The sequence below is a fragment of the Epinephelus fuscoguttatus genome, linkage group LG10, assembly GCF_011397635.1.
Source record: "Epinephelus fuscoguttatus linkage group LG10, E.fuscoguttatus.final_Chr_v1".
NCBI lineage: Eukaryota > Metazoa > Chordata > Actinopteri > Perciformes > Serranidae > Epinephelus > Epinephelus fuscoguttatus.
Genome location: NC_064761.1, coordinates 8587374 through 8610114, shown reverse-complemented (window position 1 = coordinate 8610114; position 22741 = coordinate 8587374). Strand labels below are relative to the sequence as shown.

The window sequence follows — 22741 nt, the reverse complement described above, 5'->3', positions numbered from 1 at the left end:
CTCTTCTTCCTACTGTTTCTTGATCTCTTTCTTGCTCGCTGCCATTCATTGTTCAAAAGCCTCAACACCCCCCGTCCCTCCCTCCCTCCCTCCCTCCTCTCTGTGACTGGACCCGCTATGTGCTGAATTAATAGAAAGTGACAGAACAGCAGAGCCTGTAGGAGCTCGTGTATGTGTGTGGTTGTGTTTGTGTGTGTGTGTTTGTGTGTGTGTGTGTGTGTGTGTGTGTGTGTGTGTGTGTGTGTGTGTGTATTCCTGTAAATGTGTGAATGTGAGACTTGGCATATCACCGGGATATGAGTCACCCCTCTCTTCTCCCTCTCTCTGTCTCCTGTATGCAGCTCATCTGTTTTGATAGGTGGCCTTCACCAACACAGACAGCATACTTAAGGAAAGAAACAAACAAACAAATCTAAAACGCTGTAACAGCTCCTGGTGATGTCTGCATTTTGTGGACTGGATGTGTATTTGTGTTCTCCGCCTGAGGACAACTCCTGCAACTAACCCCACAGGTTAAGTGCCACAAGGGGGCACACTTAAAAGCAACCACAGGGGGGACAAATATCAAAGAGAGGCTCACAGACTGACTATAAAATGAGGAGGAGTACACAGCAGGCAACCAATAAGGGATTAGGAACCAGAAAATGACATTACAGAATGCACCATGCACAAAGAAATAGCCTGACATGAGCCTGACTTAAATTTGTGAGGACACAGAATTTGCAAAAAGTAGTAGAAGAGTTAAAAAAAAAAAATGAATATAGATATGCTGCCTTGTATTTGCTTTGTGCATAAATACAATCATTTTAAGGAATTTTTGTTGAGAAAAAAATTTACATTATGCTAAAGACAGATAGTTAATAGTTGCACATGCTACGTCTGCATCAAAGATACAAAACAGTAGACATCAGAGGACAGTAAATATAAAGCAAGAGTCAATACAAAACAGTATTCTAGTCATTTTGAAAATTAAGTGAAAAATAATAACCATAGCTAAAAAAGGAACAAATACAGTGAGATATCTGTAAAACTGCAATCTGAAAACATTTATTTACTGAGATTTCTTCAACATGTTAACATATCAGTAATCAGCTAATGACATCGGCCCTTGTTATTGATTAAATGGGCTCAAGCAAAACCCCAGAATTTCATCTCAGACTGTGCTGAAGTGACTTGAACTCCCTCTCTTTTAAAATACAAAGTCACATGGTTGTAACTAGACGAGAGGTATACTAATTCAATGTGTAACAATTTGTGGTTTCATTAAAAAAGATATTAAGACTTCACAATTAACATGTTTGGTGGTGTGTTTCTTTGACTTACAGCTGTCTCAGTCAATAAACAACAGCTATGGTGATGCAATCTCCACCACCCATTTGCATGATAATCTGTTCGCCAATTTAAGGTTTTTGGGCTCAGAAACTGACAAGATAAGGGGAATTGTACGTCTCTGCCAACAAGCTGTAGTTTTCATCCATGTCTGTCCAAACTCTATAAATATTGAAGACTCTCAAAGAATTTAATAAAAGGTTATGGAAGTTACTACTGTATTGTTGTTGACATGTACAAATAATTTCCAGTGAGAAACATGCTGTCTTCACTCAGAAATTATTTTTTACAGAGGAGTACAAAGTTCTCACATGCAATGACAAACACCTAAAGCTCAAAATCAGCAAAACCAATGACTTTGTGGTGGAGTGAGAAAAAATATATCACATTAAATTGTAGCCATGACAGCAGACAGTGCTTCAAATATGGATGTTGCTGAAAAGAAGCAACAAATTCTGAAACATAGACACCCAAGATCAGTGTCATCAATTCAGTATCTGACCAAATGTCTCCCCTTCTGTTCCTGAGATATGAAGTAAAATGATGGCCAGAAAAGTGTTTTTGCAGAACATGATGATGTCACAGTGAAGCTGGTCTTTGTCTGTTTGGGTACATTTGACATTTGTATGAAATTATGTCATAATTAGCGTATGAATTCTTAAGTCCAAGTAAATGTTTATGCCAAATTTGAAGAAATTCCCTCCAGCCATTCTTGAGATGTTGTGTTCTCGAGAATGGGATGGATGGACAACCCAAAAACATATTGCCACTGGTCACCGCTGTTGCAGGTGCAGAGGCATAAAAAATCCCTTCCAGGGTTCCATCACAGATGCTACAGTACAGATGCCAGTGAGTTCTAAAAGAAAAAAAAATACAAACTTCAAAAACATCAACAACACTCCATCTTCTAACATTCATCCTGGAAGAAATCCATATACAGAAGTCAGAGACATTTTTCTCCAGTGACAGACTACTTCAGCAGCCCATAATGCAATGCACCCGCAAGACATGGCAATTTGAGAAACTTTTGCTTTATCTCAGCTGGAAATGTGTCCTCTCTTGGTATGCCACTAGTATTACTATCACTTTAGCCCTCCCTGACATATGGGTGATGAATACAACAAGTTCAGACATGCTGTCTGAGGGCCGTCAAAAGGCATTCAGGGAAACAAAAATCACAGAAACTGTGTCCCAGTTCTATTCTAAAGGCTAACCTTGGGAAGAAATTTACTGGAAGTGACAAAATTAATACAAAAGTAATGTCAGACAAAAACATGTTCTTACAGTAGCACTGTATTAGCTTATTACTAACCCATAAAACACTAAGGATCTATGAACCTTTAATAAAGCCATTGATCACTAAAGGGTGCCTTATAAAGTGGTACCAAAATTTAGCACACTTAAAATAATGCATCTACAAATGACTAGAATTTTGAGTGTGCTAATTATGTACTGTACATATTTCTCACAGTGCGACAGGCAGAGGAACAAGAGGAGCTTCTCATAGCTGCAAAAATGTTTAAACAAATAACAAAAGATGGTAAGACACCTCTGGGAATCTTAAATGTGTGGGTTTTATTTGTGTCTTGGGCACGAGGGGCACGCATGCGGTAGTGCACATGGGTGGGGTGAAACCCGGTGCAGCCAATGGTTTCACATTGTGTCTACAGATCAACAGATGGCTGTAATAAGCCAAGACATACAGCAATGAGCCAACAAAGGCAGGGAAGAAGAAGACTGCTGGTTAGCTAAGATGGATCCAAACAAGGCAGGTTTTAAAATGCTCAAAGACTGCTAATGTTTAATGAGGACGGGAATTACTTAAACACATTTGTTAGACCTCAATCACATATACAGTGCATTTGGGTGAAGAACAATACATGTAAACAGAAACTTTGTTCACAAGAAAACTAAACTGATCTGATTGCCACCTGTCAACACTTACGTATTATATCTGTTCCTGTCATTACAAAAGTGCAATGATTTGTGTCATAGCTGCAAACTGAGTACACTAACACCATCCCGTCCCAGCTGACACTGGTCTGACAGGTCAAGACAGAAAACAGGTCTCCAGACCATCACAGGGCTGACACATAGAGGCAGAACACCATTCAGGCTCACAATAACACCAATAGCAATTTGTGGCTGACACAAGGAGAATGTGCAAACTCCACACAGAAAACAGTGCTGACCACAGCACCACCGTGATGCTCATACTGTAACTATGGCAGACATAAATATGAGAGGAACACTTGCATGGTAAGCATGAGAAGGTAAATGTCATGATCTGATGTTACAGATTTTTAACACCTCATAGATTATACACAGGGGTCATTTCCTTTATCCCAAACTTTTTAGTGCTCCTGTACTGTGACATCACAGAGGCTATGATACGTTCCCACTATCTTGATTGTCAACTTCAGTCTGAGTCAGATGCCTTCCCTGGCTCAGGTTTTCTCTCTGAACACAATGGTTAGCTTGTCTGAGCTGAATGGATGAACCCGCGTGCCAGCGGAGGAAGAGTGAGGGGTTTTGTATGTTTGGTGGGAGGCAGCAAGGCAGGAAGTACTCCTCTGCATTTAAAGCTCTCATGCTTCCTCCGTGTGTCCCTTTTGTATTCTGCCCAGGTAGTTCTACCATTCTGCTGCTCAAGGCCTGGCTAATGTATGCAGATAGCACTGTTGATGTATGTGCATGTGGGAAAGAGACAAAAGAGTATCACTTAGAGAGTGGGAGGTATGCGTGTGCACCGTTCCCACCATATTCTATGGATGAGAGCCAACTCTGTTTCTTTTTCACTGTGCCAGTCTTTATGTTGCCACAACTTAAAAAAGCCTCCATCCTGCCACCCTGTCCTCCTCCTCAGACTCTTCCTGCTCCTCTACCTCCTCTCATTTAAGACCTCTCTGTCTCAGTCTTTCATTCAGGTCTTTATTAGAACTCTCTGTGTTTGAATGAGAGCGTGGTAATGCCTGCGTCTTGGTCTTTGTGAGAAGGGCTAAGCTCTTACTGAGCTGACCTGGATTTACATTGCTGGAACGGAGCTGCGCTTCCTGGGATCTGGACTGGCTCAAAACAAGGGAGTGCAGCAGGAGTGCCAGGCTTTGAAATGGATGTGGGCTCATAAATAAGCATAAAACAATTTTGCAAGAGTTTTCAGTTTGAGGTTATTCTTAGTAACTTCCTCAATCATGACTGACTGGATGGTCTATTATAACAAATGCATGCTGTACTTGAGAATCATTGCTCGAACCCACAGGACTTTACTTTAATGCTGCATTAATAATATTTTTATACTAACACTGAATTAAATAAACTGCATAAAGTGAAAGGGGTCACTTGTGGTGACAAACCCAACTCTGGGCTCTTCAGAGTTTTTTTTAGCCTATTTTAGGTCGTTGTTTTGGTTTTATGAAAGTCCACTACTCTCATAAGTCTTGTTTTTAGCAGCAATTTTCCGGACACAAGCTCAATCACTGTGAACTACCTGCCCAGCACCAAACAGTGGATAGACAAAATTAGAAAGTAGCTGGTGAAGAAAGAAGAAAATCTAGCAGCTAAACAGCCACATATTTTTCTCAGGAGAGAAACCAGAGCCGGAAGAAAAGTGAACATTTAATTCAAAATGATCAGGCGGACAAATACGACTCACAATTAACATTTATGTTGCACCGTTTTTGCTGGATGTCTAAGTAGGCAAACGTTTGCCAACGCATTAGCCATTACAGTGTCCAAAAGCCATAATAAATCATCTGTCTGACAAGTTGTTGTCAAATAGAACACAAATAGATTGATGCAGCTTTAATCTCTCTTCCAAACTGAACGGCTAATTAGATGATTTGTCACTGCTTTCTGAAATGACAAGTGTTCTCTGATCTGACATTCCATCTGCGAGACAACATTGCTTGTCAGCATCATTCAAAATCCTTACAAATGACTGCTTCAACAATTATTCATATGACCATTTATGAGTGTTTGAGTTTGGTTCAGTATAAAACCAAAGTGTTTAGATTTTGTGTTTGGCATAAAACTACTTGGTTAAGGTTACTTAACAATCAAAAGAATCCAATGAATTGGATAAAAGAAAAAAACATGTCGACTGTTGGTAGGAAACAGGGAATGAAAAGCAATCTGGCATGTCTACACCATATTCTTCAACAACTCATTCACTGTCCCAGACCTCAACCCTTTTTATTAATGCTAATAACAAATATTTCACTTGGTTAAATAATACAAATATAGCTCCAAGAACTATAAAGTCACTTAAGAGGAAATGTGAGGACTAAATTGGGGTTCAAAAGGGTAGAAAATGCCACCCTTCACAGTTTCTCTATGTATTGGTTTAGGAGACTTCAAGATCTGTGATTATGTAGATGTTTTATTCTTTAAAATTGCTGTTTGTTTTCCCCAAACTGTTTTGATACTAATAAAAATCATCAATGAAGGCCTGGAGTACAACACGAACAAGTAGCGGAGAGATGATTCTGCACTGATAGCAACGAAACGAACTGTAGTGAAATCACCTCATGGTTCAGCACAGAATGTGGTTAAACAAGGTTGAGCTCAAGAGAGCAACAACAAACCGCACACACACACACACACACACACACACACACACACACACACACACCAGGCAATCACACACATGCACACTGAAGATGGCATGGATATTTGTCACATATGAATGGTGACACACATCAAAGAAAAGAGTGGGCTGGATTTATGCAAAACAACAGCAGCTAAACACACAAACGTGAAGTAAATGGGAATGGAGGGAGTGGGTGGGCAGATGGCTGAAAAAATATGAGATTAGACCAAAGCAATTTTGGGGGGAAAAGAAAGAGAAAGGGAAGGAAAGAAATCAAGAATGCTTGGCAGTTCAAGAAAAAGGTGTGAAGACAAATATCCCTCTCCTGACGTAGCTGGCAGTGCCTGCTGGATTCTTGATGATGCCACACCAGCCTCATGCAGCTGCAGCCTGCCCGCTCTGTTTTCAGCTAATAGCCAGGAGCAGCACTGTTAGCAAGACACAGCAGAATCCCCCCCTCCCTCCCTCCTTCAGATCCAAGCCATGCCTGATGGAAAGCCTGACACAAAGCTCCAAGAAAGAATAGTGTTACTCATATTGGGAAGGCTCGGCTAATCTCGCTAAGAGGAGGTGCTGCATTTAATAGGAAACAAAATGGAGAGGAAGATTGTTGAGGGCCAGAGAGAGGGCAGCTGAGAGAGATTATGGGTAGGTGGGTCTGAGCACTATGAGTCATAAAGGTCTAAGCAGGCTAAAAAAAAGTGAGCAAATCCTGATCTCATTAAGATTTATGTAAGGCTGCTCTGAACACACATTCTCACCTTTGCTGGAGGCAAAAACAACACAGGCTTAAAATAATAAAACACATCTACACATTATTTTACACACTAACCTTTGCATTAAAATTCTGTTTAACTATAGAGCTTTGACTGAATCATTACTGACTAAGACATTGCATGCTACATGTCCAACAGACCCTTGGTGGAAAATTAAGACAAAGCAGAACAATAGTCAGGCAGGGGAATTTTCTGCAATTGGCATCTGTCTGAAATGGAAAATATAGGCTTGAGTCTAGCCTAGACTGCCAGGCTATACAGCACCATGTGACTAGGATTTGTCACATCGGCCAATTCTGGGGGAGGGTCGAACACAATTCGGATGCAGTAGCCCATTATAAAACAGACAGCACTCTCATATATGTAATTTGGATGATCACCAATAAAGGAATGCCGATTCCATACAAATCCTCCGGGCTCTGTTCGCCTATTCTATGTGGCATATTCAGCACCGAGGGGCAGTGGACAGCTCCGCACTGATGTGATAGTATAAAAGCAGCCTCCCTCGAGGATGAGGAGGGATTTTCATAGGAGAAAGAGCTTATTTAAAAAAAAGAAAAAGACAAAAAAATGAACATGGATCCGGCTGTAAATCCATACCATGATGCCGATGATCCAGGCTCCGTGACAGCGTACCATCGTGACCATGGCAACTAAAGGAAACAATAACTTATCTCCCCTGTTTTCGTGCACACTAACTGGGATTAAGACATCACATTAGGGCGAGGATGTGGCATGCCGGAGCATCCATTCCTCACCCTACTCCAAATGCAATAATAACAACTGCATTTTAAATGAGTAGCCAGAGGCGGCCAAGTTCGCACAGCATTTCACTGCAGCCGACAATCAAGGCGGAGTCTGGTTGGAGCAATAGCAATCAATCGTTTTACGGGGATAATTACATTCCCAATACCTAGCCGTGCCCCGCAGACCGCATATCACATGCATAGCTGGAATAAAAGCCAGCCTATGTGTGGGAAATTCTCTCCCAGCTCATCTCTCAGTCCGTGAGTCACTGTGTGGTTATCATACACCCAGGTGCAGCTGAGCACCATGGGTACCGCCAGAGCTGCACAACGAAAGCCCAAAGTCATGCTGATGCGTGGGAACTGTCAGTAAACGATGAAGCAATTTCTCTCACAGCGAACACCGATTCCCTATAATATTCCCCCGTGGGGACTGCTAACACGCCCCGACATGGAGTGGGGAGCATCCGTGTCGCTGGCTGGCTGCCTACCTGTCTCCAGGTGCAGAGAGATCCTCGCCTCGTTGATGTAAGGCGTGTCACTCTTGGACCGGACCCTCCGGATCGGTCTGCGGTCTACCTCCTCCTCCGGGGCCGCCGCCATGTTCGGCCAGCCGGGCAGCGTCCACTGGCGACCGGCGGGACTGCGAGAGACTCGGCGCCGCAGCAGCCACTCGTGCACCCGCCCGGGCAGACGGTGTTGGAGGGGGGCGGGCTATTGTAATGGCTATGGAGGGTAGGAGGGGAAAGAGAGAGGGAGAAGGAGAGATGGTAGGCTTGATGAGCTTCTGATCCTTTCTTTTTTAGCTCCACCTGCTACAGCTCCAATTCCACGCTCAGAACACACAGGCCAATACAAGCAACACAGCACATTCACATCAGTCACTGGATTTCACCTTTCCTGTGTGGCTTATATCTACAGAAGAGACGAGATAATTAGTCAATTAATTATTTAGTCAAGTGACAGAAAATTAATCGACCACTAATTGATTAAAATGACATTTATCAAGCAAAAACAACCTGGTTCCAGCTTCTCAAATGTTAGAATTTGTGGCTTTTTTTTCGTTTTTAATATATTTGGGTTTCAGCCTGTTAGTCTAACAAACTACTCTGAAGATGTCACCATGGGGTCTGGGAACTTGAGATTGCATTATCATTATTATTTGACATGTATGAGGCTGATTAGTTAACTGATTATTTTTTTAAAAAAGATGATCTACAAATAATCCCCAGCATCTAGCATTAATAATGAAAACAATCATTTCTTGCAGCACACATCTTGAGATTCTCAGGATGAGTCAGCCTTTAAGTCACTCTATAATGTAGGAAAAACAAAAACAAAAGTAAAGCTCACACTTAATACTGAAATGTCATTAGTGAATTAAAGCACTCATAGTAGTCATTATCCAGAATCCAAACATGCTTGTGTGCAGTTTGGACCATTTTGGTCATATTTTACAAAACATTTCTTTCCTGCTGGTTGCAAATATATAGCCAATCTCACATCTTTACACTGAGGACAATGCCCCAGTTACAAGTACTTTCTTTAAAGTTATTTTAAAGAAATGTCAAACCTTTAAATTCTGACTTGAGCAAACAAATCATCATATGGCTCTTTGAGAGAAGCTTTCTGACATCACAGGCCAATAGCTTTGTCTTTAAGTTTAACAGCACCTGTATGACTGGCCAATAGAAATGCATTCAAAGTTTGACAAAAACATATGTTGTAATTACAGATAATGGAGTAAATAAAGACAAGAAAAATACCAAACTTATATATTCCATGAGAACGCCCATGGTATTTTGACAATGGCATTGTCAGTTTTACCAATAAGGTTACTGTCAAAATCTATATAGACTAAACACTGCAGCTGCTTTTTCTTTTAAAAAAAGCCAGCTCTTGTACAGTATTATCTAACACTCCCTATATGGAGCAAGAGTAGGACTACAGGGATGGAAACTGTGGAAAAGGCCTTTGCCTTGACCAACTGAAAGAGCACTTGAGTTTAGTAGTACAAAAAAGGGAAATTGTAATGTTAGTAAAGTCTCATACCAGCTAAAACATATAATATTATTCTTGCGTGCCTCATCTGTTCTCATCTGATCTGGCTGCTGGAACACTGAAATATACCCACTGGGACTGCTTGAGTAATTAACCTGTCAATCAATCTCAGGTCACACAGAATGATCATAGTAGAAACACGATAATATATTCCTGTGTTAATGTTGTGCTCTATACTCTGTTTATCCAATGCTGGCCTCTAGTGGAGACTGAAGAGTAAAAAATGATTCTAAATGGGTTCAATGGGTTCACTGTTATTTGAGTAAGAATTCACACTCAAGGGACAGTGATTTAATGTAAATATGAACTATTTTGTGATTGGCAGCTATGGTCAGTGGCGGAATGTAACTGTATATTGAAGGACTTGAGGTACTAGTGCTTTACTTGAGTATTTCCATTTCTGCTACTTCACCACATTTCAGAGGGAAACATGATACGTCTGACTCCACTACATTTATTTGATTCTGATTCAGACTAATAATACTAAAAATTTCCAACAAATAAATTCTGATGTATTATTATAAATTAAGATAAGACTTTATTGATCCATTGGTAAAATACCCAAACTACCCAGGCTATATAAGAAAAATATAAAAATCACTTTACCAGCAGCACTACTGACAGAATGTACACATTAATGCATCAGTGATTATAATCAATAATACCACTGAACATTATTCAGAAACAGGCCATTCTGCATAAGTACGGTTAAGTACATTTTGATGCTAATACTTATGTAGTTTTAGTTAAGTAACATTTGAATGCAGGATTTTTACTTTAACACAGTATTTCACTGTATTGCTACTTTTACTCAACTGAAAGATGTGAGTACTCTTCTTTTATGAATAAAAGTAAATGAGGAAGCACATTAAATATGTAGTTATTACGAACAAACTAAAAAAGTTCAAAAGTAGGCCTACAAGAAGCTGTATTTTCTGCCCGCAGTGATGTCTCTTTGGTGGTCAATGTTACTTAAAAAAATTATTACACATGCAGTAAAAAGACTACATTAGTGCAATTGCTCCCTCTGCTGGTCATATGTTGTTGTTGTTGTTGTTGGTGGTGGGGTTGTTTTTTACCTCGCTGACCCTCCTCATAGGCTCATTCCCTCACAGCTAAACCAATCCACTAACTACAGCTGCTGAGCTGGTGAATGACAGATAACAACGACACAGTTCCTGCCTCCTTCAGCTGATGGTCCTGGCTCCAGGTAGCTACCGTTAGTCAGGGAGCGTTAGGAAAATACAGCTCTAACAAAGGTCCCACGACTCATCCCTGGAAATACATATGCAGCCATGGGCACACCACATTGCCTTCACAGCGTAATGTCGTCAATGGCTTTGTAGCGCTAGCTGGCTTCCGTTAAATGTGCTCACAAGCTGTTAGCTCAGCTAGCTAGCATATCTCAACGCTAGCTATCGACAGCTTTTGTTAAATACGGTTAAGGAAGGTCCATGCTTGTTATAGCGCAAGAAAACTATCGTAGCATTTACTAACGTTAGTGTGATACTGAATGAATCTATTGTAATGCCCTTGCACATGTCTTATTGGTAACTGTTAGATATAATTAAGTAACGTTAGCAGGCTAGTTTTGTGCTTAGGTGACCTTTTAGCTTTATAAAGCCTCAGTGACCTTCCTGAAAACAAAAATCACCACAGTGTGAGCTAGCACCAGGTCGCTTTTACATCACGAGACTTTGGCAGATCTTAGCAAATGTTTTAGTGAAAGGTAAAAACTAGTTAAACTTTGAAGAAAATCTTTGTGTGGCTATTTAGAGACTCTCACCTCAGTCTTAAAAGCATTTCCATGTTGTCAGAACAATAGTTTAGAGTGGAACAACAGCTATGCAACAAACAAAAATTCTCGTTTTCCTATTTTTTTTTGTTCATACAAACAAAGATGGCGGCCAGAAGTGACAATCCTAATATATATACATATTGTTGCTACTTTGGCTTGCAGTTATTTGAAGAAAATAACGTTGTGTGCAAACGTATCAACTGTAAAACCAGTACTCACACTGGTTGCATAAAGTGTTTATTTCCATTGTGAATACAATCATACTTTTTTCCCTAGTAGCCAAAATCCAATGATTGTGCGCCAGCTCACCTGTAGAGGCCTCATAAACTCTCACCTTCATGGCCACCTGAAAAGACTGCGGGGCTGCCAAGACATGGCCAGACCAAGTTCAGGTAGTCTTTATTCTTTACAGCTACCGCTTTTGTTACCTCCTCTTCCTGATGAGCAATTATTATGCAGTATAAGTCATCCACAAATCCACTAACTTATATTATTATCATTTGTCTGTCATATATTTGTGTTTCTGGGTGTGTTAATGTTCAGACCTGGCATCATTCAGGGAGATTTTCTCCAAGGCCAACCATATAGCCATCATCACTGGATCAGGGGTGAGTGCAGAGAGTGGAGTCCCCACCTTCAGAGGAACTGGAGGCTACTGGAGAACATGGCAGTCACAGGTTTGCAACCATATTATTATTTTATTGAACTGTATTGCACCGCAGACTGCAACCTTTCAAATGATTGTGAAGTCTAAACAGTCTGGGAAAAAAAACTATATTACCTTCATAAAGGAATGATTCATTGCAGGACTGTTGTATTTAGACTGCATTAGTTTCAGCTAGGTATATACAACAAACTGGCAACTGAGTGTTTTCAACAATATTCATTTTAATTTGTATCTAATAATTTTCTGCAACTTACCTGGGGTGTGTCACATTGACAGCCAACTAAACAGGGTTGTCCAGATGTCCCTCTCCCCAGCAACATTTTCCTGCTCCTCCTGGGCAATCATGAGATGTTCCCAGGCCAGATGACATAAATAATCTTGCATGTTCTCTGTCTACGCCGAGGTTTCCCATCCTACACCTACTAGTAGGAATTAATTTTGTAAATCAACTATGTAAGAAACTACCCTCCCAATACTCATATCCATATAGCAGCCGACAATCCTCCTTAGAATAAGGAACATTTTATTCCTGCTACTTCAGTTTTCTCAGATCAATCTATCACTTTAATTTGTTAAAACTGCACAGCAGCATATTAACAAATTTCATTGCATGATTGAAAGACTCATAAAACTGTGATAATCTTTCACAAGGGAAACTTTGCTGAGAGTGCTAAGAAACTTAACAAGTAACTCTACAGTCCTCCTCTGGTCGAGGAGTCTGTGTCTATTAAGCATCTCAGAGACAATCCATGGAGTGCACTGAAAGTTTTACTGTGACTACAAATAGTTAGAAACTGAGATCACCAATTCATTGGGAACTTAATTGCATTTCTGAAGCTGTGTAGAGGAGTCTGCACTCAGTTGTCTCTGTAGCTCTTTCATCTGTCTTCCATTATCAAGCCTGAATGTCAACAAGCTGAAACAATTGTGAAAAATAGAGCTTCAGGTAATAATTTTCTTCTCAGAAACTTTTTGACCAGCGTTGATTTTTGTCGATGTTAATAACCCTTTCTCACGTTTTCACCTTTCAGAACCTTGCCACGGCAGAGGCCTTCTCCAGGAATCCCTCCCTTGTTTGGGAGTTTTACCACTACCGCCGTGAGCTCATGCTGACTAAAAAGCCCAACCCTGCCCACAAGGCCATCGCAGAGTGTGAGGAGCGACTGAGCAAACAGGGACGTACAGTTACAGTCATCACTCAAAATATCGACGAGCTCCACTGCCGTGCTGGATCCAAAAACATACTAGAAATACACGGCAAGTAGAAAACACTGAAGACACCTAATACCAGCATGGATTAAATAATGTATTCTTAACTATTCTAGCACTCAACTAAGAATTAAAAAGTAACTTTTCAAGCAAAAAAATGCCAAAATTTGTCTGATTTTAGCTTCTAAATTTTGAAGACAAAGTCAGACAAAACAGTAAATTAGATGGCATCACCTCAAACATTTGGAAATTGTGATGTGCTCCATTTACTATATTCTGCCATTTTATAGGCCCCAATAATTAAGTTGCAAATTTGTTTAGTCCATATAATATAATAAAAGCAGGAAGAACTGTTCATAATGTAAGTTTTAAACGATTAATATATATACATTTTCAACCCAGAGAAGATAGGACTTAAAATTTTCTGGCTTTTTTTTTTGTTTTTTTTTTACATATTACACAAAATTAATTGATTGTTAGAATACTTGTTTAATTTTCTGCCTTCTAACTATCTCAAGGCAATTGAATTGAACGCAACTGGACTTAGTTTTGACATTTCACCTCTTATCCAAGAGGCTTCATCAGTTCATGCTTGTCAGACTAGGCTGGAACTAGTCTGACAAACTGGTGTGGAAACAACCCAGGTATTTAACCTCTGGTTTCACAAGGCCAATGATGTCACTGGTTCATTAGTGCTCCAGTGGTGTGTCAACGATGGTCGTTGAAACTCCTGCTGCAACAGTGGTCGTTGGAGTTGTTAGAGTCACATGAGGCCATTTGTGAACGACCATTGTTTTTAGAGGTTAAGCTGTTAAATCTCCTGGGCAAGGATGAAAGGACAGCATTATAGGTGGTGTTGCAGACCTCCTCTGTTGAGAGATGGTTTCTCCAATTTGTTATTGCACTTGTTCTTTTCTTCATCTAATTCTAACTAATTAATTGAGTTGTTTCAGCACTAATCTGTTGTCTCTTGTATTGTAAATCCAGGAAGTCTATTTAGAACGCGCTGTATGAGCTGTGGCCATGAAGCAGCCAATTACAAGAGCCCCATCTGTGTCGCTCTAGACGGCAAAGGGTAAGAGCTTCCTCTGATGTTTGCTGAATAGGACTGTTGTCCTTAACAATATGAATATGTGCTAGAAGAGATATTGATCATATTTATTTGAGCACAAAATGTCAGAAAAAAAGTCTGTTTCAGTCTGTCAGATGTCAGCAGCTAAATAACACCTGATGACGTGACTGAAAGGAAATGTCACTCTGTCACTTATCTGACATTTAAGATGGATGTTTTTAATAGTGGAAATGTTCCACTAATAAATCCAGTGTCTGCTCTGGATGAAATGACAGAAGTCCTGTGCTGAGATTCAAAATGCTTATCTGAACAGATCATGTAACGTTAAAACTGATCTGTATGGACTGTTAATGGTAATTCTGATGAAATCTCCAGTCATAAAGGTGACTCAGATATCTCACTGTGTTAAAGCTGAATTTAAACATTTGTGGGAATGAACATATTCATGGAGAAGATTAGTAAATAAAATGAGATCAAATTAAATAAATTAGTATTGAAAGTATTACTTTGCATGTTAGTTTTCAGGCTAATGTGTCTTTTTGGTCAGTATTTCATGTTGTTTGTTTTATTATTTTATTGTGTGAAAAACAGATTAAATAGTCAACCACATCTCACCTAAGATGTTTTGGATTTACTAACTATAATGTATTTGAAGAATGCCCTGTGTAGCTGTTATATGAAGGAAAATAGAAATATCAGATAGGGAGTTTGTGTCAGTATTAAATGACATGAATTTATCAAACTGCCTCCTCAGAGCTCCAGACCCAGAAACAGTTGATGCCCAGATCCCTGTTGATCAGCTGCCCAGGTAAGTCACGCGCTCATGTTCTCTTTAGTGCTCTGCTCTTTTCAAATGAGGCTATTTGTTTTGACAAAGTGTGTGTGTGTGTGTGTGTGTGTGTTTCAGGTGTGAGCAAAAGGGCTGTCACGGTCTCCTGAGACCAGCTGTGGTTTGGTTTGGAGAGACTCTGAACTCAAAAATCCTCAGCCAAGCAGAGCAAGTGTTGGACAGCTGTGACCTCTGCCTCGTGGTACGTGTACGTGTGTGTGTGTGTGTGTGTGTGTGTGTGTGTGTGTGTGTGTGGACACACAGGAGTTATCAAAGTTTTGATAACTCCTCATACCATAAAAGAAATTCACAGTAAAAGATATGTAACATATATCTGTGAAAAAATGAATAGAGCTGTGCAGTGTTTAAACAAAGAGGAAAAACAATGTTATATAAGATTATTTGCAGTAGGAATTACGCTAATGCAACTTGTCAAGGTATTCACTTCATTCAAATTTTCAATAAAATCTCACTCTGCAGGTTGGCACTTCCTCCATTGTGTATCCAGCAGCCATGTTTGCTCCTCAGGTGGCAGCCAGAGGTGTTCCTGTGGCTGAATTCAACACGGAAGACACACCGGCCACCATGCGCTTCACGTACGTTTTATTTACTTAATCACAATCAGACATGCGCATCACAAAATATCACTAATTTCTGTCACGTTTGCAGCATAGACATAACTACTCCTTTTTGTTTTCCAGGTTCCACTTCCAGGGCCCCTGTGGGAGCACTTTACCTCCTGCACTGGCACGCCACGAGACTGAGACAAAATAAAGATGAGATGAGCTGCACACAGACCAGACTGTCTAACAGTGGAGGACTTTATTGGTACAAATACCAAAAATACTGGGTTGAATACAATGAGTACTCAACATAAACAGGATGAAGACGGGCTTCCTGAAAATAATGCCAACAAAATGAAAGACAAAAAGGAAACAGTTTCTTCAAGCTGTTAAACAGATAAAATGGCATGCACACAACTTAAGGCATTTAATTTCAAGTTGATAAATTTTGTCTTTGTGGTGTCAAGCTTTAGTTATGTATTCTGTGAATTAGGACATGATGACAGATTCAACTATTTAATTTTTCTGTAAATGGAAAAATTCATTTCCAATTTAGAATTTTTAACATTGTAGCAGATGTTGCTATGATGCCAAATCACACAACACTAGTGCCCTATACTGACTGTTGCCAACACCAAATTTAAGTTATAAATGTGAAACTTTTTCATGAGTGCTTGTAAAATTTATGGACTGTGCTGTTTATAACAAGCAATGTTTAGAAAGAAAATGTTGAAAATAAGTAGCAATGACAACAGTTAAAATACAGTCACATGTAGGCCAATGTTATCACTCCTTTTATCCTGAGTTAGTATTGGAGGTCAGACAGTAGGGGACAGTGTTTCACTGCTGCTGTTATATGACTATGGCTATGACTCCTCCAGTGGGGAAAAAAACCTGACTCCTTCTAAAGGATCTGTGGGCTCTGCCTGGGATATATTTTGTGTGTGTATCAGTCAATTCAATGTTGTCTGAATTTATGGGCAGTGATGAATACTGTGTAAGATGCCTTCCAGTGGCCATGAGTAAGCCCTAGTAAAACCAGGGAAACCAGTGACTGTGCATCCCCCAAACCAGTCATGAGGAGATGGATTTATTACATGCATGTTAAGATTCGGACATGATTTTAATAGCATATTCATAAGAAATGAATAAATGAATACTATTATAAACCGAAGCGTGTCACTGCAGAGCTTCCTCATAATATGTGCATGCGTTACCTAAAATACTGCATGAGTTGCAAATGATGCAACAGTGAATCAGAAAGGATCAGAGCTTATTACTGCAATGTGTGGTGATGGGGATGGTAGTGAAGGAGTGTGTATTAACTGTATGGTGCTCTACATGCTGTCTGTTGTAGGCGTTCTGCTCAGGCTAAAGATGGGATTGTGCCTGACACCTCTTGCTCAGCCAACCCAACCCCCAGTACTTCCATTGTCAACAAATACACACACCACACAGGCCAAGTCCAGTACTGTGTGTGTGTGTGTATTTATGTGAGTGTGCTTGGTAGCGTACAGCTGGATGGGAATCCCTGCAATTGCCAGGGTGTACTGTATGTGGAAACAATGTGAAGTAGCTCACGTTATTGAAATAGGATGAAATTATGATTTGGCAAATATCCACAAATTTGTGTTGAGGACAAAAATAACCACATGACAATATAAATTAGTGTGATGATGACATTTAGTATTGTTATTGTCACAACAAACAAAAAACTATGTAGCTGTGACAGCTGAACTGCACCAGAACAGTGGTGGAAAAAGTACTCTGATTTTTTTTTTTTTTTTTTAACTTATTTTAAGATGGAACTAATTTACACTTATTAATATTCTGCTATTTTGGGTTTTAATGAGGGGGAAGTACACAGAAGCATAAAATGGAAATACTCAAGTACAAGTACTTAATAATTGTACTTGAGTAATTTTATTTATTACATTCCACCATTGCAATACATCAAGCTAACCTGAGTCAGTTGTAACATCTGAGCACCACAAGCTGTCTAAGTAGAGAGCTTCAAGAGTAGCTCAGTGTAATGTTCAGCTTGTGCCACTTGTGACAGCACAAATGTAAACTTGACTAAACCCTTAAGTGTTAAGCCTCCTACAGACTGTGATTTTAGCAGTCTTGTAAGTTTAGTGCAAGCTACACTGCAACATCAAGTTTGATGTTTACTGACTATACTGCATGATGACAGTGCCCACTGAATCGCAGGCTACGATGTACTATTAGCTTTCCACACTGAGTGCGCTAGGGTGCTGCACGGGTTATTACTCTTGCAACTGTGAAGTACAACATAGAGGGTCACATTATTACATAAGCTAAAGTTCTGTGGCCACTATATACTGCAGTTCCTTCCATGCTTCGTCCTTTACGCGTTCATGGTAAGAGCTGGAGGACACATCATACAGGCAAGGCTTCTGGTGTCACAACTCCACAGGGTTTACCTCTTTACTGGAATCTCACACATTTCTTTAAGCACATTTTGCCTCCATGGCAAGCTGCTGTCCGTCTGTTTGGGTTTAGTGCCAGTGAGGCATTTCATTTCTATTGGTTGGTTAGTAGACGTAAGTCGTAACAAAGGTCACACTGTGACATGGTCATCCCAAATTTCTGACATTTTCAGAAAGGCTGTCTTTTGTTGCAAGGCCACGACTACAGCCATCCTAGAACCTCACTGTGCAACATACAACCACCGTTTTAGAGCCACAACAAAGTTGAGCCAAAGGTAAATTAAAGCTTCAGCAATGTGTTTGTGAAATCATATGAGTATCTTTCAAAGCTAGAGGGTTATATCCCTTCATGTAACTTGGCAGAAACACAATCCGTAGAAACAAAAGAGGGATGTAACCAGTGTGATGTGACAAAGTTAGTAGATTCAGCTGAATTTTATACCCCTTTTCCACCAAAAGAATCCCATATGTTTTTTTTTTTACTCTGGAAAAGTCGCTAAACATAGTTGATTGACTCAGCTTCCATTGCCAGTAGATGAGCATCCATTTCTGTTTTTTTTCTGGTGTTACACATGTGATGCCACAAACACGCTGGAGAGCAGGTGAGTAAACAGTAAGCAGCATGGAGGCCAGTGGCCTTTTGTTTTTTTAGAGAAACGGTTACTTATTCAGTCTTTCTTTTAAACTCTGCCAACTAATTTGGAACAATGTACAAGTGCTGCTTGGATTACAACAGAATTTGTGGTGGTGTGTCACTGCATAATGACTCAAAAGGTGCAAATACAAAACTAGCGTGTCCACCTGTGTCCATAAGTACCCATCAGAGCTCGAGCCAATGACTATCTGTAACACCTGCATGGTCATTTTTCCCAGAAATGAATGCTGATTGTGACCTATCCCTCTTAAAGGCCAAAGACAGAGGCCAAAGTGGGTGATGGCATCTTTTGTCCAGTGGGAAAGGGGCTTTAGATAGCATTTTTACACAGAATGATAGCTGTGGATTTTGCAAAAGCAGGCAAAGGGTTTGTGGAGTAACTTCACCTAGTTCCAAGGTACATGGAGATGGAGAAGGGAGATTAATCAAATGCGTAGAAACTCCAGCAACACTTGTAGCATTTACTGTGGACAGGGTTTTTTGTTTTCCTTGTTTGATTACATGGAAGTCATGTTAGGAAGGGATCAGTATGAACATGAGGAATGATCACACTGATTGCGAACTCTTTCAATAAGAACGACAGTCAGTTTCGGCAGCAGTCAAAAAATTCCATATGTTTACATTAAAGTGACGGTGCTATCTAGTGGCCATAGTTATTACGGTAGGAGCAAATGAAGAAGTCGGGTGATGTTATTATGGAGCAACATAGCATGGGGAGGAGTTCGAGGTGGATGGAAAGACCAACAAGGCCTTCAAGTTGACAGTTTTTTTTTTAAAATCATGACCATGACCATTCTCTAAACTTAACCACGTGTTGAATATTGTAACCATTAGGGGTGTAACAATACATCGATCTGGACTGATATATACTGATTCAGTGATCAACGATCCAATCATCCGATATTATCATTGCAAAGTGAAAACATTAATACATATCATAATCTTAAGATACACCTTTATTTTGAAATATCCAGGGCATGTATATGCCAACATTTCCATCCAAGCACACGTCTTTAAACATTCAAACAGTACTAGCAGTCTAACGCCAGGCAGGCAACGGCAAGCAGCCAAGAAACAGACAATGAGGATATTTTATGATTTAGTCCCCTATGGATCACTGACCCTAAATTGAATTGAAATCATGTCGTTGCAGAGAATCAATCTAATATTGTATCTTGATGAAGCTTGTAATTAACACCCCAAGTAACCATGATAATGAAGATCCCTTAAACCTTATCAAAGTAGTAATTTTAATGAAAACTGCAATCTTTCCCAAACCTAACCAAGTCAATCTGTGTGGAAACGGTTATCTGCTACAAGCTTGACTTTACGGTCACTACTTAGATTGCCCATGACAAATATCAGTGTTTAAACTTTTGTCCACATGGACATGCTACACATAGTTAGCATGGTTAGATTCTCCACAATTCAATTGTTCAGTTCATGTTACTGAAACCACCTAGCAGTGTACTATGACCTGAGAAACAAAAGCATTTCAAAACAGTTACGCTAACTAGCAAGTTAGCTGGGGTCTAAAGCTAAGAACTGGGTGTACAGCTTAACATTAGCAACAACCATCGACTCTGCACTTGAACTCTATGTAATAGCGTCCTTGTTTGTTTTTACACAACATATTCACACTCTGGCTACCATGAGAGATGTTAAGTGTACAGAGAATTATTATAATATATAACGATTAGGGCTATTATTATTATATCTCGTCCTGTTAATATAACGTTAATCTTGATTATTTGATGATCTGTGTGTTTGTTGAAATGCAACGTTAGCCAAGTCAGTGAGGTCATGGTTAGATGTCCATTAGCTAGCTAATGTTAGCTGTATTTTGTTTCTCGCTCGCTAGCTTGCGTTAACGTTAGCCATCATTTTAGAATAGACCCTGCTGCTTTGGCAAGTGCCTTTGAAATGTTTTTCTGACACTTTTAAACACGAACACCATTCTTAAAGAGACTGCCTCTGATTTTTTTTTTTTTTTTTAAGTTAACGGTGGTTGAAAGGACTGTGTTTTGGCAGGAGCAAAGCTAATGCGAAACAACGTCTGTTTGGGCTAAATAGGAGGTGTGGAGAAAGGAGAGTGTGAGGAGAGGAGCAGAGACAGGAAGAGAAGGCAGGTAAAGTTGTCCATAGAGTATAAGACACTTGAACATCTTTTACATATCTTTAAGCTGACCAAAGTGAAAATATTACTCTGACTGCTGGGGCAAAAAGTGACCAACACTGAAAGGTTTTCAGCATTTCTCCGACCACATAGCGAGCCACAAGCTCTGTGGCTTCTTTCAGACTGATAGGTTTAACGTTATCTCCGTTATTAGAACCAAACGACAGCCGTTGCTGTTTCGGAGCTGAAGGACCAGCCTTCTAAAAGTAACAGAAGTAACTCATGTCTTGTTTGAAAATGTACTTTAGTATTTGATTACTCAAACAGCAAACTAACGCGTTAGGTTACTTGTTACTGCAAAAACGCAATCAACGTGTAACGCGTTATACCCAACTCTGCTGGTGCGTTGGACAAAGCATCAAGCTTGCAGGTAAGGAAGGAAAGGTCCCACACACTGTAGTCAGACGAAGGTATTTTGTTCCAAAACGTTTATCTGGAAATACATTTTTGTATTTACCAGTGAGGACAGTGTGTGGGACCTTTCCTTCCACTTTTTGTTTACATAAATAAATAAAAATAGTTCCAACACAAATTGATGCAGAATGAACACAAATTGGAGCATAGACAGCCTAAGTATTTGATGCTCAAAAATGTTCAAACAATATCTTTGCCGCTGGTTGTCAGGGTTTCCAGCTTTGGGTTTCTTAGTGAGACTTTGATGGGCTAAAAATTCCGTCTTGCACGCTTAGCACGCTTGCAAATTTTCAACTCGCACGCAAAGCGCACTCACATGTGTACTCAAAAATATTCTCCAAGGTTGGTAGGTCTGAAAATGTTTGGCCTATATTGTTGAAGAATGCTGGTAAAAAATGAATTTTAACCCCTTATTGACTTAGTCTTGTCTCATCTTCCTTGGTAGTCCATACAAGGATAATTTGCATCTCCTCAACAGTCACAGAAGAAAAGGCTGGAATGCAAATGAGGTGTTTCGGGCAATGTATGAGCAGTGTCTGCTGCAGAAGAGAGAGCTCTCCTTGGTGTGGACTTTGGGCTTTGTTACTTTGTACTTTTTACATGCACAAAAATGCTGTATAACAGACTAAAGAAAAGGTAAACCCCCCTAAAGTGTAATGGGGCCTCTTTAATCAGTGTTGTCACATCATAAAATAGATTTATTTTTTATTAGAGATTTGTGACAGATGCTGTCCTGCTGATATGGTTGTCACATCAAAAAGTGTGTCGTTCTTTCTAAATCAGTGGTTCCCAACTGGTCCAGCTACAAGGTCCAGATTTCTCCTTAGTCATTGGTTCAAGGGCCACACAGTTTCATATATTCAGCGTCATGATTGTGTTTATCCATATTGGCGGGCTAGTTTGCTGTCTCTGACAATTAGCTATCCAGTAGTCACTAACTTTACAGCAGGAAATTGCATTTCAAAATAAAAGCAATGTGCCGGAAATTCACCGCACTTAAAAATAGTGTGTTTTTAAAAAACATGTGGTCCATTCAGAATGGACCCACGACTCATGTTTGGACTGCGACCCATGTTTCAATGTACATATTGTCACGTGAGTGTTGTTTTAAGACAGACTTGAAAAAATGGAAACCTGTCCTTTAAAAACGTTTTGTACAGATGTAGAAATCCATTTAGACCATGATGGGAGTGTTGGTGAGGGAGTACTTGACAAATCTGACAGTACTGTGGGGGTACATCAGACAAAAAGCATGGGAACCACCGCCTGATATAGACGATGCGTTTTGGCTAAAGATGGTATTGTTCCTGACACTTTCCTCATTGGCCACAAACAACCCTCCCCACCAGACTTCCATCATCTCAGAATAAACACACACTGCGCACTGGCCAAGTCCAGCTCTGTTAAC

The 22741-nt window shown here is 40.0% G+C and overlaps 2 protein-coding genes across 3 annotated transcripts in view; one reads left to right on the top strand and one right to left on the bottom strand.

The window, feature by feature from the left end:
* Positions 1-8117, bottom strand: part of phactr1 (phosphatase and actin regulator 1) — a 42013-nt gene extending 33896 nt beyond the window's left edge. Inside the window, exon 1 of the mRNA XM_049586969.1 lies at positions 7931-8117. Within this exon, the coding sequence (XP_049442926.1) occupies positions 7931-8042 (112 nt within the window). The 5' untranslated portion in view covers positions 8043-8117. The remainder of the gene's footprint in view (positions 1-7930) is intronic.
* A 2589-nt stretch (positions 8118-10706) lies between these two features.
* Positions 10707-16812, top strand: sirt5 (sirtuin 5). 2 transcript variants are annotated; one of them, XM_049588344.1, is made up of 9 exons: positions 10707-10822; positions 11575-11690; positions 11842-11975; positions 12997-13226; positions 14166-14249; positions 15001-15054; positions 15154-15277; positions 15556-15671; positions 15777-16812. In XM_049588344.1, the coding sequence occupies exons 1-9, from the start codon at positions 10788-10790 to the stop codon at positions 15847-15849; spliced, it is 966 nt and encodes a 321-aa protein (XP_049444301.1). In that variant the 5' UTR covers positions 10707-10787; the 3' UTR covers positions 15850-16812. The 2 variants fall into 2 exon arrangements, with proteins under 2 accessions (XP_049444301.1, XP_049444302.1); XM_049588345.1 differs by having other exon boundaries at positions 10715-10822; positions 12997-13222; positions 14162-14249.
* Positions 16813-22741: the final 5929 nt, after the last annotated feature.

Coding starts and splice junctions, on each gene's coding strand:
- sirt5 (XM_049588344.1), top strand. CDS start 10,788: ATGCAGCCATGGGCACACCACATTGCCTTCACAGC. Junction 11,976..12,996: donor GGAGAACATGGCAGTCACAG/GTTTGCAACCAT, acceptor TTCACCTTTCAG/AACCTTGCCACGGCAGAGGC. Junction 15,055..15,153: donor CCTGTTGATCAGCTGCCCAG/GTAAGTCACGCG, acceptor TGTGTGTTTCAG/GTGTGAGCAAAAGGGCTGTC.